Source organism: Rhagoletis zephyria, unplaced genomic scaffold (genome assembly GCF_001687245.7).
Source record: "Rhagoletis zephyria isolate East Lansing unplaced genomic scaffold, Rhagoletis_zephyria_1.1 Rzeph_scaffold_06436, whole genome shotgun sequence".
Lineage (NCBI taxonomy): Eukaryota > Metazoa > Arthropoda > Insecta > Diptera > Tephritidae > Rhagoletis > Rhagoletis zephyria.
Genome location: NW_016163519.1, coordinates 16792 through 32585, shown reverse-complemented (window position 1 = coordinate 32585; position 15794 = coordinate 16792). Strand labels below are relative to the sequence as shown.

The 15794-nt window shown below is 39.9% G+C and overlaps 1 protein-coding gene across 1 annotated transcript; it reads right to left on the bottom strand.

Moving 5' to 3' along the window:
* Positions 1 to 279: 279 nt before the first annotated feature.
* LOC108373169 (uncharacterized) lies at positions 280 to 731 on the bottom strand. The gene is made up of 3 exons (XM_017629025.1): positions 673 to 731; positions 403 to 608; positions 280 to 344 (listed from the first exon to the last, which is right to left on the bottom strand). The coding sequence occupies exons 1-3, from the start codon at positions 729 to 731 to the stop codon at positions 280 to 282; spliced, it is 330 nt and encodes a 109-aa protein (XP_017484514.1).
* Between the last annotated feature and the right edge of the window lie 15063 nt (positions 732 to 15794).

The following is a 15794-nucleotide window of genomic DNA, read 5'->3' as shown; positions in this document are numbered from 1 at the left end:
TTCAGTATTTTCCGGTGATATATCTTCAGAAATATAAAACCCCCCCTAAAATATATTCCTGGGTGCGCCCCTGATTGTGATGTTTCCCAAGTTTGCTACTGACAACACTGGCAAACCGCCGCCAGTTTTTTATCTTTGGGTTACGAAAAGGAAGGGAAACATTCTGGCTAACCGATAAGTTGAACAGTATGTAGCTATGATCAGAAATTGATTTCCGAGCAGATACCATCCAGTTGTCCACCTTAATGCTACCTCTGCTACTACAATCGTTAGTTAGAGTTATGTAAAACACTTCTTCCCAGCCCCTGAAGGCAGCGGTGCTAGAAAACGTGAACGTAGGAGTGCTACCCCGATTACAAATTATTAGGTTAGTGCTAAGAATGTAATCGAAAAGAAACTCACCGCGAGTATTTATTTCCGAGCTGCCCCAGATCGAATGCCTGGAGTTGAAATCGCACCCGATAAGTAGATTGTCCGATTGAAAATTCACCACTAGACAACGAATCACATCCGGTAGTGCGTCCTCGTTGTGTGGCATGTAGCACGAGGCGATGACCATGCTAGTACCACCATCCGCTTCGAGTCTCGTAGTTGTTAGATCCGATGAGCTGTGGGAAGAGATAAGAAAAGTATGGTATTGAAATTTAACCGGAACACAAGATCTAGGCTTACCCTCCGATTAACCTCGGTGTTCCATACCCAGGGCTCCTAAATGAGTGCGATGTCGACATCTTCCTCCACCAGCCTCTAGTGCTGGAGGGTAATCTGGACAACCTTCAGACCCATTTTCAATTTGGGTCAGCAGTTGGGTCAGCGAGCAGCATGCCTTCCAGCGGCTTATTTGCATCGTCGACCACGTCAGACTCTTCTTCTTCACCATTGTTCGCAAGGAAAATTTTTATTTTGGCTCGCCGGATACCAGAGCGAAGGACACAGTCGGCCTTTTCCAAAGGCTCGATGCTTTCCTCACCAAAGAGGTGTAAGAAGGACATACAGGTTGTTTGTGACTCCTCAGCCTTAAGGATCACCCAGTCGTTTATCGGGATTTCGCGGTTGTGTGTGCACAGGTATTTTAGAAGTGCCGCGCTATCCATCTGCACACGTGGGAGCCAAATGCGAGCTCTTGGCCTCTTGGGGATGTCACTGGCAGGGATGAGATTGAGTCTCATGCTCTCCCAAGCATCACTGATGCTCGTCAAGCTCTTCTCCAGGAAAACCTTTGAGAGTTGGTTCTCACATTTGACCACCCTGTAGCTGCGCACTACCTACGCAGAGTCCTGGGGAGATGGCCATCCGGCTCTGCCATGACCTGGTCAACGACCATTTGAGGCGGCCCGTCTCAATCTCCCCACACTTGTCAAGCACCGGCTTCGCCTTGTTTGAGACCACATCTACAAGTTCCACCCACAGGCTATCCCTTGGCACCTCGCTGAAGCCACGCCGTGGCCTTGCTGCAGTATCCGCACTTGCTTGGTCAGCAGAAAACCTCCCCTTTTTTGGGGCTCTTTCGACCTCATTCTGGGACCTATTCGGCTTTCCCGCATCCTCTTTTTGGGTGGCCTGGTACAACCGGTACTCATCCACCGCCGGCTGAAAACGATTTCTGTCTTCGGCGTCCTTCGGGTGCAGTGGCGGATCGGGAAAAAAATTTCGGTTACAATATATTACCTCGAACGAGAAATTTGAAAAGAAATTAAAAATTTATTTTTTGATCTTCAATCATAATCCCTTTTTTATACTATGTCTCCATTGAGAGATTTATCCATTAAGATTTAATAAATCCAGTTGCTAAATCACAACCGTCTCCATTACCACAACGAGATATGTTTGACGTTCACATTTTTAAATATTTGACGTTTTCAAATGTATAATTTTATAAATACAGTTGCGGACATTGATATACAGACAGATAAAAGGAAGGTACCAAGCGGAATTTCATTATATGAATTCTGAATATTATTGGCTTCTTATTCGTGGTAAATATGTATGTATAATATATAGTTTGGAAAGTGTAAAGAATGGTACCATATTCCGAATCATTTTCCCGAATTTAAGAAAAATTATCAAAACGGTAAAAAACATTTGCGGAAAGAAAAATTTTTGTAGAACTCTCTTATTCATAGGAGGGAACCGAAAATCCAATCGTGGGCCTTTGGCATATCATGAATACGAACTGAGTTCTAGAGGATGTTCGGTGCAATGTTATCGAAGCAGAACCATTACCGAAATTTATAAATTTTTTGTCGCAGCGCGTAAATGACTTATAGAAAGCGGAGAAGACTCTGCATGATATTACTATAAAACATTTCTTCTAAATTTTTAGTTTTTAAAATAATATTTTCTTAATTTATTACAACCAAAGTTATGTAAATATGTATTACTAATTTTCCTCCCAAACTAACAAAAATATAAAAATCCCTAAAAATACGAAAATTCATGTTTTTATGATAGGCTAGATTTCAATGTCCTCAACTGTATATTGAAAACACAAATGTCATTTGACTTATGGCATGTGAATTTGTGGTTGCCACATCCAACAAATTGTACTTATTGATCAATATTATTGAAGATTTGACGAAGATTTAACATAATCTGCCTTTTGAGATTTAATTTTATATGGTAAATCTCAAAAGATTTAACGTCAAATCTCGTCAGAGGGCTAAATCTTCATTAAATCTCACAATGGAGACATAGTATTAGGCTTGCACAAGATTATTTATAGAATAAGAAAGCATGTTATTCTCTTAAATTAAAAATTACAACAATAGGTATGCAAATACTATGAATTTATAGACCTTGTTATAACTTTACGGCATTTATATTTAGCAAGATTTGACCATTTGTCTTAATAGTTTTTAATTTTCATTATTTGCTTATAAAAATATAGTATAATCTTAAACAAAAACCATACAAAACCAAGCTTGAATCTTTGCGCAACGTTTTAAAAAATCCACAAACTCGTAAAAATGTCGACCTTTTTAATTCGATTTTTAAGAAATATTAAGCAGTTTTTTAGCCCATTTAATTATACTGCAAGTTTAAAGTAACTGATTTTGGCATTTTTTTGTTGACCATGTTAGCCATTTTATTCCATACAAAACATTTTCGATGATTTTTTTGTTGTATGGAGAAAATGAGCAACACTTTCGACGAAAAAAAATTCCCAAATCTTAATGGTACTTGAAATTGGTCTACAAAACTGCATACTCAAAATATTTCTAAAAAATCTAATTAAAAAGCTCGAAATTTTTACAAAGTTTGTTGATTTCTTTTTTAATTTTGCACAAAGATTGGTCTACAAAACTGCATACTCAAAATATTTCTAAAAAATCTAATTAAAAAGCTCGAAATTTTTACAAAGTTTGTTGATTTCTTTTTTAATTTTGCACAAAGATTTATATGGTTTCTGTTAAAAATATGCTATACCTTTAAAAAACAATAATTAAAATTAATAAATTTTAAAATAAATGGTAACATTTTGCCAGTATGTGAGTGTCGTAAAGTTATGATAAGAACTATATGTATGCATGTCGAATCAAACTTTTTGATACTACTTATTGTCTATTTCCGCGGTGAATGCAGAAAATTTCACATTTCACAACTGTGTAACCAGACAATCGTAGGGGGATAATAGCAAAATGCGTAGAAAAAGCGCTTGCCGTGTTAGTTACCGATATCGCTAAGGAATTATACTATTTGGACATTGTCCTTCCTCGGAGAGCGGATAGATGACATTTTCGGGCTAATTATCGGCATCTAGCGCTGCAGATTATTATCGAAAGGTAATATTTATACCGCTATTGCATAATATTTAGCTCGATCTCCGAGAAAGATTGCCGAAATATACATTACATAAACATTTTTGAGTTGAACTATTACTTCCATACATATAAACTTAGGGAATATAATACGCTACAAAAAGACGCTTTCAGTTTGGAAGGAGAGTATAAAGTGTGGTCAGAACGATGAACAAATGAGGTAAGCGAAAAGCCATACCTAAAATCAGCAGCAGAAGTTCTTGGTAAATGGGACGACGAATATGCTTTTCCGTTGATTAACGAAATTCTCCGCATTCTGACTACACTTCTAGCTAGTAACGCTACTTCAGAAAGAAGTTACCCTTCGCCGGTTAAAAACATGGTTCCATAGTACCATGAATGAAAAAAGACTGATAGGCACTTTTACACGTACACTTAGGGCCAGTTTTTCAGTGCACTGTAGTGCAACTTAGTTTAAACGCCCAAGCTGGCTGCTATAAACTAAGGGCCAATTTCAAATGAATATTAAAATAGCACTTAAGTTTAATTGTGGATTGTTGTTTGAGTGCCATTTAACTTTTGTTGGGTTTCAGATCAACTTTGTCTAAATATGCCAAACAATTGGCAATCTAAGTATAAACTGCCACTGAAACTGGCCCTTAGATATTGAAATTGGCGCTGAATGAATAATACAAACACTCCTGTTGCGAGTGTCGACTGGCAGTAGAATAGAATTTTGTAGATTGAGTCGATTATCTGTTATTTTGGTATTGCCCAAATTGATCGATAAAAATTTGTATTATTGTGAATGGTTGACTGAATTGTAAACAGCTGTTTGATTGTTTACATTTGTCTCTTTATTGTTTCAGTTACATCATTTTTGAAATAATTGCTTTTATTATAACATTTAAAAAAAGGATACTGTTGAGATATGGTTCAGTGATGAGGAAGTTGATGTGGAAGCTATTTGATTAGTAGGGATAGCTAAAGCAAGGAGGAAATTTGCGAAATTCGTCGAATCCCTCGGAGTTGGAAGATGAAGTGTGTGTACATACATATGTGAATTTCATGAATAGTAGTTGCGTTCCAGATGCTTCAAGATTTGCAGGAAAAGCTGTTTTCGCCATTAATAAACCTTATGGGAGGTGGCCACCTGGAACAACTTCCTGTAAAAACCTGCAAATCGTAAAGCGTCTGGAACGCAACTAGTTTAAGAAATTTGGTACGGTTTAGTCATTTGTACAATTATTTTCGGTTGTCGTGTCGAAAGCGTGAACCGATTCTAAAAACTTTAACATACACGTGTAGTGAAAGGATTTAGGTTCTGCAAAAAAAAGACTGGATGGCTTAGATGGAGTTATATGCTGTTCAGTTCTACTGCTATGGCTTCCCTTCTGGGTTTTGCCCGAGTCTTGCTGGAAATCCCTTTAGCCAAGTCCTGATAGACCTGCATAAGCTTGACCGCCTGAGTTGCTTTTTATTGCTAACCACTTTTGATCTGCAATTCATACACATGCATACTAATTTTTTTTACACTTTCGATCCAAATAACTTACTTTTTATCCAATATTTATTAATTTATATCACAACAATTTTATTCACGCAAACCCGTATCGATTCAGAAACAGCAATAGAAGGATGAGCGATTGAAAACTATTCACAGTCGCTAATTGAGCGACTAATCGACACTCACAATAGGATCGGTAATCGACAATCGCTTAGTAGTCGTTTATCTACGCCTAGTCGGCACTCGCAATAGGGGTGAAATATTCCCAAAAGGAAAGCGCAAAATTGAGTTTACAATTTAAATTATTATAATCGAAATTCCGAATAAGTTGGTAAGTTATAATCAAAAAATAAGTATTTATGTAATATACACAAATATATACTGCTTTAATAAACCCAGAGCATAACTTTTTATCTTGTGCTTTTTTACAAAACAGTATAATTGTTTTATTACATGGGACTCTGTAAATGGACCTTGCGCCACATTAACCACATGAAACTTACTTAAAGTAAAATTATATCACAAAACATTTTAATTCGGACTTCCTGAAAATTACTAGAACCTCTATTTGCGGGAAAAATAAATGAGGGTTCAAGCAGGTTGGATGCTTGTAGGTCATATAGCTTCGATTGGTCACTACGCTGTGAATGAAGTTAGATGCCTGTAATTTAACGTTATTCGACAAGTCGATTCCAATCGCCCCTCTCCAAATAAAATCCTGTGTCCGCCACTCTTCGGGTGCACGGTCCCTTTGGTCTCATTCCGCTATGTCCTACCGAGGATAGATAGAGCCCGGTATCGCTTTTCCCGAAGTGGCTTCGACGTCAAGGGTTTGATATTTGGCTGCCCCTTGGCAGCCGTAGGAAGCTGTTGATTAGATGACGGAGTACTGTGGCCCACAGTACTTGATCCGTCACCTGGCGTCAATATCTTCTGACTGGATAGGAGGAGCTCCTTCTCCATGGAGAGGCTTGGACTACCCAGCCGAGGTCTGTCCGTGCAGTCCTTGTTGGTCGTGTCCAGGGTAAGTGAGCCCTTTGTTTTGTTGTCCGAAGTACTGTCTACGGAGTCCTTGTTAGTCGTGTTCCTTAGTTGTGGGTGTTTGTCTGATTTTTATTGTCCGAGGCTGTTTTTTTGGTTTTGCAAACTTTTTGGTTCTTACGGTCGCCCGCTCAGTCACTGTCCAAAAATGGAACCCAAGAGGAAACCCAGGAGAAGCAGCGCCGTCCTGTAGCGAAGCCGAGGTGGCCTGGCACAGCGACCTAGCGAGTGAAAAGGGGAAAAGTCCGTCCGCCATGGTAGCGACCCATGCCATGGTAAGGTCACCGTTACTTACTGAGGTGACCCGGTGTCAGTGAGGCACCGTAGAAATACAGTCTGTTACCCCCGACTGCAAATGTCGTCCAATAGGCACGGTCCGCTTAACACCCTGGATTGAGGAAAACCTCCGTACCATGATCAGCGAGCATTGCGATGGGCTGTGCTATTGAAGAGCTGCGAGCCTTACTGCAAGTCCCCCTGATCTTAGCTGGATACCGTTCTGACAACGCACAGAACATACTGGAGTATCCATTTCCAGCCGGCACCCTCGGAGAGGGTTCAGTGGAGGAAAAAAATTTTTCTCCAGCCCACTTGAGAACCCCGGCCTTGGGGATGAACGCAACACTGACCACCCTCCAAGCATTTGGATGTACCCGATTCTCACGCAGTTCGTATAAGTAGGACCAACCAATTGCACGACACCATCAGAGCCCTTTGCAGCTGCGCAGGTCCCCGGCGACTTTAATGGTTTAAACGAATTTACACGAAATAACACAAACGGCAATAACGCAAATTTGTGTTCGCAATTGAATGTGAAATAACACAAGTTTGCTTTATTTCATTAAGACCAACTTTTAAACTTAACAATTTCAGTAATAAAGCAAAATAGTGCACATATGTAGGTAGTCGCCCAGTTACATTTGACAAAAAGTATTACTTGAACAAGTTAAATGGACGCATTTCTAAGTATGCAATTTTGAAAGTGCCCAGCGTCGCGGCGCGCCGCGGTCGACGTCGCGCTTGCGTCCTCCGCCCCCTCCCCTCCTTTCGCAATTATGCACTACTGCCATTATAACCGTTTAGAAAACAGAATAATAATAAAATAACACTAGTTCACTTCTGAAAATGTTTTTTAATGTCCAAGTAATGGGAATTATTGCGTATGGTGTTATTGCATGCACCCCACTCATGGTGGAATTATACCAGGTGAAGTAAAATTAGTGTGAAAAGAAATATTTTGACACAGTCTTATTTGAAAACATGTCTTTAAAATGTGACTATAAGACAGCCGAATGCCAGAAAATAAAGCGGGAAAGCTGTTCTATAACTTCACCTTTTTACTGCGCCATGGTTCCATGCAAACATTTTAAGGTTTTCCAGCAATATTTTCAACACATTTAAAAAAGCATGCCGATAAAATTCATGCAAAACCGCTATGTCCAATTTGCTGAGCAGTTATTAAAAATGACTCTTTTCCTATATTTTGTTGGACTTTTCATAAGTAAAAATATTTTGTGAATATTACTTTCTTCATATGAATTATATAAAATTTTTTTATTTAATTGTATTTTTCGAATAAACAAAGTTTTTTTTCCTTCTGTAAGTAGGTTTTTGTTACAAATAGTATAAATAAGCTAAGCAATGGGAAATAAGGCAAAATTTGTTGTATTTCCAACCTTAGTTGGAAATAAAGCAAAACTCAGATTTTGGTATTATTTCCCATTTAAAAGTGAAATAAAGTAAATTTTGCGTTATTGCCGTTTGTGGTACTTCACCGACGAGGGCCCATGCTGTGCTGCTCGGTCGAAAATATCAACTGCGACCTGCCCACTATAAGCACAGGGCAACAGCCTTTGCAGCAGAAAGCACGGCATGTGGCGGCTAGGCAACGTACCTAACTAACACCTCACATTCCTATAAGTCTCCCTAGGCACACGAAGATTTTACAACTTAACTGTAATGGACTTCAGAGCTAGATCGAGGAGATAAAAGTCTTCATGGGTGCGCACGGAATTAATAGCTGCGGTCCAAGAGACGAAGCTGCATGGCAAATTAACATTATTGAATTGCGCCGGATACAACGTGCACCGTCGAGATCGCGAGCGAGATAATGGTGGTGGCCTATCATTCATCACGCATCACACCGTGCAGTATCGTCTTATTGAAGCAGACATCGATCGCAGGGATACCTACTATCTTGTCTTTATTTTCAACCTTGGTGCGAAATAAAGTCAACAAAAATTTGGAAATAAAGTCATCGGCGCTATTTCCTCATTCAAATGGAAATGGCATCAACAATACTTAAAGTATGTCGATTCATAGAAAAAAATGTTGTTCTTACAATAAACATTGCCCCGTAGGTGCTGTTTTTTAATAGATGACAAAGATTATTGCCAAATCCTCAGTGTGGTGCTATTAATCCACACACAATCATGAACTACCACCAATTGATTTTATTAAAAAATTTAAAATTACGAATTATAGTAAAAACACAATGCGAAAAACCAAACGCAAAACGCAGCTGGAATACGAGAAATATTTGAAGAAAGAGTGTAGAAATGATCCAGAACTTGCAAAACATGTTTCGTTTCCACAAAAATAATGCGAACACTATTAAATTGAAGAAGCAGTCCATGTTCAAAAAGCCCGGAGGAACACTGAAAGAATTATGTATTTTAAATTAGCATATTTTGAACGAATTCGAAATGTCTAAGGTGGAAAAGAAACAAACCTTTATATAAGGAAACAATTATAGAAAAGTAATTTTCTTACACTGTATTCATGTCTCCGGCAGCAATTTGTGACAGGATTTAAAAGCAGCTAAGAAGAACGACGACACTATTTATTAAATGGCACATTCAAGCCAATGTACCAAAATGCGGGTATAAACAATTATTGATTATTTAATATTGGAACCGAGATCATTTAAATTAATCGATTGGTTTTCACGCGGCGTAGCGTGAAGTGGTGTGGCGCGCGAACACGGGCCGCCGCGAAGCTAAGCAGTTTTAAGGTTTGAAAGAGCAATAATGTCAATGGAATTTATTTCGTTTTTAAAAAGGTAATAATGTTAATTGATCTTATTTCGCACCAGGGTGGGAATTAAAGTCAATTCACCTTATTTCCATTGATCTTATAACCTGTCACCATTCAACGCTACTAGAAGACATAGGGGCCTCCTCTCTCTCACAGGGACTCAAAAGGTGATCGGCGAATTATCTGAGTGGTCATCAATCGTCAATAACTTTTAGAAGCAAATCGAGCAAACTTAGGAAAATAAAACAAGGGGCTCCACAGGGTGATGTCCTTTTCCCATTTTTTAAATTCCAAAGCAACGCTTTTCACTTCACGCTTGGACGAAGGAGGTCAGACTGCAACTGGGTATTCACGTCGATGGCTAGCCAATTCCGACGGTGAACAACCCGAAGATACTCGGAGTAACCTTCGACATTCTTCTCCCCTTCTCGGCGCATACAACCACAATTGTCAACAGAGTACAAAGCTGCAACAAGGTCCTCAAGTGGCTAACCGGAATACAAAGAAACGTTACTGACAACGTACAAGGCAATTGGCAGACCGGTTCTGAACTATGCAGCGCCCGTGTGGTGAAGCTGCAGACTTGCCAAAACACGGCACTCAGGATAGCGACAGGTTGCCTCCTGATGTCGCCGCAACACCACCTGCACGACGAGACCCACATGCTCCCCATTAAGGAGCCTAACACAATGCCCTGCAAGCAGTTTTTAGTTGTGAGCCACATACGTGGCCACCCCAACAGACAACTCCTTGCAGAAGAGCCTTCGCCCAGGCATGTCAGGAGGCATCTCTACGAACTTTCATCAAACAACCTCTGGACCCGATAGCTTATCGACAGGACTTGAACGGCATTCACAGAGAGGCAATCTCGAGTTATGTAGACTCTCGACCTGTGAATGCCGTTCTGGGCACACAACCATCAGACGTGGACGAGACAGAACTTCGTCTGCCACAATGCTCTGCAAGCAGTTTTTAGTTGGGAGCCACAGACGTGGTTACCCCAACAGACAACTCCTTGTAGAAGAGCCTTCGCCCTAGGCATGTCAGGAGGCATCTCTACGAACTTTCACCAAACAACCTCTGGGCCCGACAGCTAATGGACAGGACTTGAACGGCATTCACAAAGGGACAGTCTCGAGTTATGTAGACTCTCGACCTGTGAATGCCGTTCTGAGCACACAGTCATCAGACGTGACAAAACTTCGTCTGCCTCGGTAGACTCGGAACACAATAGCTCAACTGCGCTCTGGTTACTGCAGCAGGTTGAACTCATACCTAAGCAGATTAAACGAGGATGTTCTAAACGAATGCCCGGCATGTGGAGAGTCGCCCCATGACTCACAGCATCTCTTCGCATGTCCACTGAATTCCACCCTACTAACGCCCCTGTCCCTATGTACAAACCCCTTTGAGGCTGCGCGATTCGTGGGGATACGGCTAGTAGAGCTTGACGACAACGACTGAAGGACTAACCGATCTGGGCGGGGTTGTTGTAGCCGCTAACAGAACAAAAACAACAAACTTAATATCATCACTATTATTATCATGGGAACTCTTTCGCTTCATTGAAGAACGTGGAAACAGCCATGGTGGTCAAATTACGACTGCACACGAGCTTGAGACTGAAGCTGAACAGCTTCATTCAGACATTGGAATAGCTTTCAATAGTAGCTGTCCCCAAGGAAAGGTACGCTGAGGGAAAAAATGTTTGAATTCAAAAAAACGTGCTAAATTTAAAAAAATACGCATATGAAAGAGCACCAACCCAACTCGTTTTAAATTTGAGTATGTACGTTATAAAATATGTCGTTGTGAAGTGCACAGATGCTTTTTATACGAAATTATAATTAAGAAGAAAAAAAATTTAGTTTTATGTTCCGTCTGATGGTAATTGAACCCGGACCCTCTTGGCAGCAACCGATTGTATCAAGCATCTTTGCACACTCAGCTACAGCCATACATTTAAATGTGTTTTCAAATGTTGAGTTTGAATCACCATCACAGCGCGCGATTAGTGCATTATGCCATACCATGTATGTGTGTATGTGTTGTCACCGCTGTGCATGCTTTGTATACATATATGTCCTTTCTTAATTACATATGAATAAAATTATAGTTTAAAAAACGGATGCCTCCCTATTATAATTACCATTCGTACTGCCATCAGGTATGTAACTTGAGAATAGAAATCGCTGCATCTTTTAGGCGCATCAATATTACATAGTTACATCCCGAGTTAATAAAAGGAAGGTAATAAAAAGCATCCAATACGTGCAAAACGTCATCCGTGTAGTGAAAAATTCTTCATTTTAATACGGGCGTTTTTGAATTGAATATTTCTATTATACGTAGTGTATGTATAATAGAAAAATCCATTTTGTTAACAATTTTCACTTGATTTAATTACGAACATTTTTAAACGGTAATCAAATAACAAAATTTTATTCTTACAACGCGTTTTTTTCTCAGTGTAAAATCCAAACGTGATGTGCCTTGGTGGAGCAATAAGCTTAAGCAAATGAGATGCCAAGCCAGAAAACTATTCAATAGAGCAAAGAATACGGGTAATTGGAATCCGTACAAACTTGCACTAACTTCTTATAACAATGAATTGCGGAAATCCAAAAGAGATAGCTGGCGATGCCCTGATATGCAAGGTAGTAAGCCCCATCCTAATAAATTGGGTGCTTTCTATGCTAAAAACAAGGAAGATCATCATGGAGCTGGGGGGCACGAAAGAATCTATTACAGCCACAAGAGGTTGCCCTCAAGGTGTACTCTCTCCTCTTCTGTGGACTATGGTTATACACGAGCTCCTCTTCCTACTAACCGACCCTGGCTTTGAAACACAAGGCTATGCAGACGATCTGGTAATTTGTGTAACAGGGTTGCATGGCGAAACGATCTCCAACTGCATGCAACAAGCCCTGCGCATTACGTAAAGATGGTGTGACACCAAAGGATTATCCATTAATCCTACTAAATCTATTCTGGTTCCGTTTACCCGGAGGAAAAAGGTATCAAGGACAGAATTTACTCTGGGCGGCACTAGAATAGGGAATTAAGCAAAATACCTGGGGGTGTGACTGGATAAGACACTCACCTGAAATGCACATTTGGATGCAACGGTAAACAAGGCAATGAGAGCATTCATCGAAAGCACGCGACTTTATGGGAAGGCATGGGGACTCTCCCCAAAAATGACTTACTGGTCATTCAACACAGTTGTGAAGCCGATAGTCACCTATGAATCCTTGGCATGGTAGACAAAAGCGACACAAAGAACTGCTAGCGCAAAACTAAGCAAACTGAATGGTGTGCATTGGTATAACAGGGTCTATGCGGACCTGTCCTGCTGATGCACTTGGTGCTCTTGTAGGCATACCGCCCTCCCCAATTCTAATAGAGAGGGAGGCCAGTCTTTCGGCACTGAGAATCCTAAATACTTCCGAGTTATCAAGCGGAAACATGGCAAGTCATATGAAGGTCCTTATGAAATTCACAAGTGACCCCATAATTCATATGAGGGACGCAGTAGCTCCGATACTAGTAATTTCTAGGAATTTCAAGGTATCTATTGTGGACCGAGCATCCTGGAGCACAGGAAATCCCTACACCAAACCCGGAGCTGAAGTTTGGTACACTGACGGAAGATGAAAAAACTGGAGCTGGTATATTTGGGCCGAATTTTAAAAGATCGATACCAATGGGCAGCAACCCCACCATTTTCAAAGCAGAGATTCATGCGATCGATATCTGTGGCAGAGAATGCCTCAGAAGCGGCACATCCTCTAAAAACATCTGCATTATGTCGGACAGTCAGGCTGCCTTGCTAGCACTGAGGTCCCACATAATAACATCAAAACTAGTGTACGACTGCCTCAACACCCTAAACGGTCTTGGAAGCAAGAACACAGTATTACTGGGCTGGGTGCCGGGCATGAGGGCCATGACGGCAATGAACAGGCGCCCCACCTAGCTCAACACGGAGCTACCACACTATTCCATGGCCCGGCACCCTTTTGCAGGTTCACCAAAGCCAACTTAAGGGAGGTCATAAACAAGTGGGTCGACAAAAAATTCGATAGGCACTGGAGTATATGTCCGGGACAAAGACAAGCTAAGCGGTTCATCTGTCCATCGCAAGAAGCTTCAAAGAAGCTCATAAATCTAGGCACGGAGGACCTTCTCACTGGGTACTTCACGGGACATTGTTCCCTGCGGTATCACCCCAGTAAAATCCCAGCAAAAAACACGATTACCACAGAAACGAAAGTGGGAACGAGCTAGGCGATGGGAATCGCTTACCCTTTCGCTTCAAGAAGGCCTTATTTTAACATGGCCATGTCATTGGAGGTAAGCCTTTACCCGCAGCATTACCTTCAAACGAAGGGATAACGCATGGATAAATAGAATCCAGAGAAGCGAACAAAGAATACCTTAGAGAGAAACTAATGTAGAATGCCTAGATAAGTACATACTTATTTATATTAAACTGAAATCAGAAAATGTCTTAAAAGATTAAAATTAATTAAAATTTTTATAAATCAGCTTTTATACATACATATGTATTTATTTAGGTATTTAAATTTTCTTAAAAATCGGTATGTACATACATGCATATTTAACTAAGCTTAAAATTGTACTTCCTCGCTCTTGTACTTCACTTCATTGACTGACTTCAACTTCGCTGCAAATTTAACAAAGCAAAACATGATCTTTATGCGAGACAAATTTCCACAGAAAGTAACGGTAGAAAAAGAATTTTTGGATATTCATTCTATTTTTCAGCTGACTACGATGCAGCATTCTACTTTGCATTCTCCGAAATGAAGCAAAGAAGCGAAATAAAAAAAATCTTGTAGGACATTCTACTTTGCATTCCCTGAAATGAAGCAAAGAAGCGAAACAAATAAAATATTGTAGGACATTCTACTTTACATTTCCGAAAATGAAGCAAAGAAACGAATTAAAAAAGAAATAGTATAGGACATTCTACTTTGCATTCCCCGAAATCAAACAAAGAAGCGAAATAAATAAAATATTGTTGGACATTCTACTTTGCATTACCGGCAATGCCTAAAAGAAGCGAAAAAATTCGAAGGCATCATAACGCTATGCCTTCTAGAACACGTTACCACTAAAAGCGATTACCGATTTTTTGCTGGGATGAATCTTTCAGACACGAGCGTCTGTCGCTTCTGTGTGATGGACCAAGAAGCGCCAGAACACATCCTTTGTGAATGTGTTGCTCTGTGTTGTGTTGTTAGACGCAGACTCGCTCACCTAGGTGGTACAACATTTAATCCATTCGAAATATGGAACAAAAACCCCACCCAAGTTGTAGCTTATATTAAAAGCCTTCACGTATAGGGTATAGGGCCACGCACAATAGACTACCCTAGAGGTCGCAGTGCTCAAAGCTCATAATAATAATAATAATAATAATAATAATAATAATAATAATAACAATAATAATAATAATATTCATTATCATAATTATCCTCATCATCATCTTCATCACTATTTTCACTTTACGGAAGTACTACTTTCAAAAGATTTCTCCAAGGAGCAGATTAATTCAACCACGTTGCCAAGTTATGTAATACCAACTGTTTTGTTAATTTTTCATGCAAAAGTAAACACCATTTTCCTTTTTAGGTAATTATTTATATATCAACTAGTAAGCCCGGGCAGACGTAGTCCTGCTACACACAGATACATAGGCAGGTTATATGCATCGTAGACACGATTGAGAGAATACAAAGGTTGCGCCGATCTCGGTACCGCTATTTTTCTCTTAACGAATTTGACAGAATCAGCTGTTTGTATGACGTCACACTGGTGCAATGGTTGATTTTGAACTTAGCAATTTATTTGTGTGTTATTTCTGCGAGATTTTAAGCAATTCAAAGCGATTATTTAAACTTTATAAACTTATACTAAGGCAAAATGAAGTGTGCAGTGGCAAATTGTGNCATTAGGAAACCTACTTGGAGTCAAGAAGACATCGCGAATTCCATCACGTTGTACGCCGCAAGTCCGAAAGCATTTAAACTAATGTACAAAAAAGGTTTTCCGCTACCTGGCGTTCGCACGCTACAAAGTTGGGCACAAAAAATCGACGTATCCAGAGGTTTAATAAAGCCGGTATTTAAATTATTAAATGCCTCCACGCAAATGGATACCATTCAAAAGGTGTGTGTTTTGAGTTTCGACGAGATGAAGGTCAGGCAGACTTACTGTTATGATACCTCGTCGGACTCAACACTGGAACCTGTCAGCTATGTGCAGGTAGCGATGCTCACAGGTAGATATATCTTGCGATAAACATTTAATAAAATTTAAATTATTATATTCATTTTATTCGTCAGGACTCGTATCTAAATGGAAACAGCCGGTATTTTACGACTTCGACTGCAAAATGACGAACGACGTGCTTTGTAATATAT

Bases quoted from the DNA above. Each gene is read 5' to 3' on its own strand.
- LOC108373169 (XM_017629025.1), bottom strand. From the start codon at position 731: ATGTCGACATCGCACTCATTTAGGAGCCCTGGGTATGGAACACCGAGG. The intron at 609-672 runs GTAAGCCTAGAT...CTCTTCCCACAG, and splicing joins ACACCGAGGTTAATCGGAGG to CTCATCGGATCTAACAACTA. The intron at 345-402 runs GTGAGTTTCTTT...TAATCGGGGTAG, and splicing joins CTCGGAAATAAATACTCGCG to CACTCCTACGTTCACGTTTT.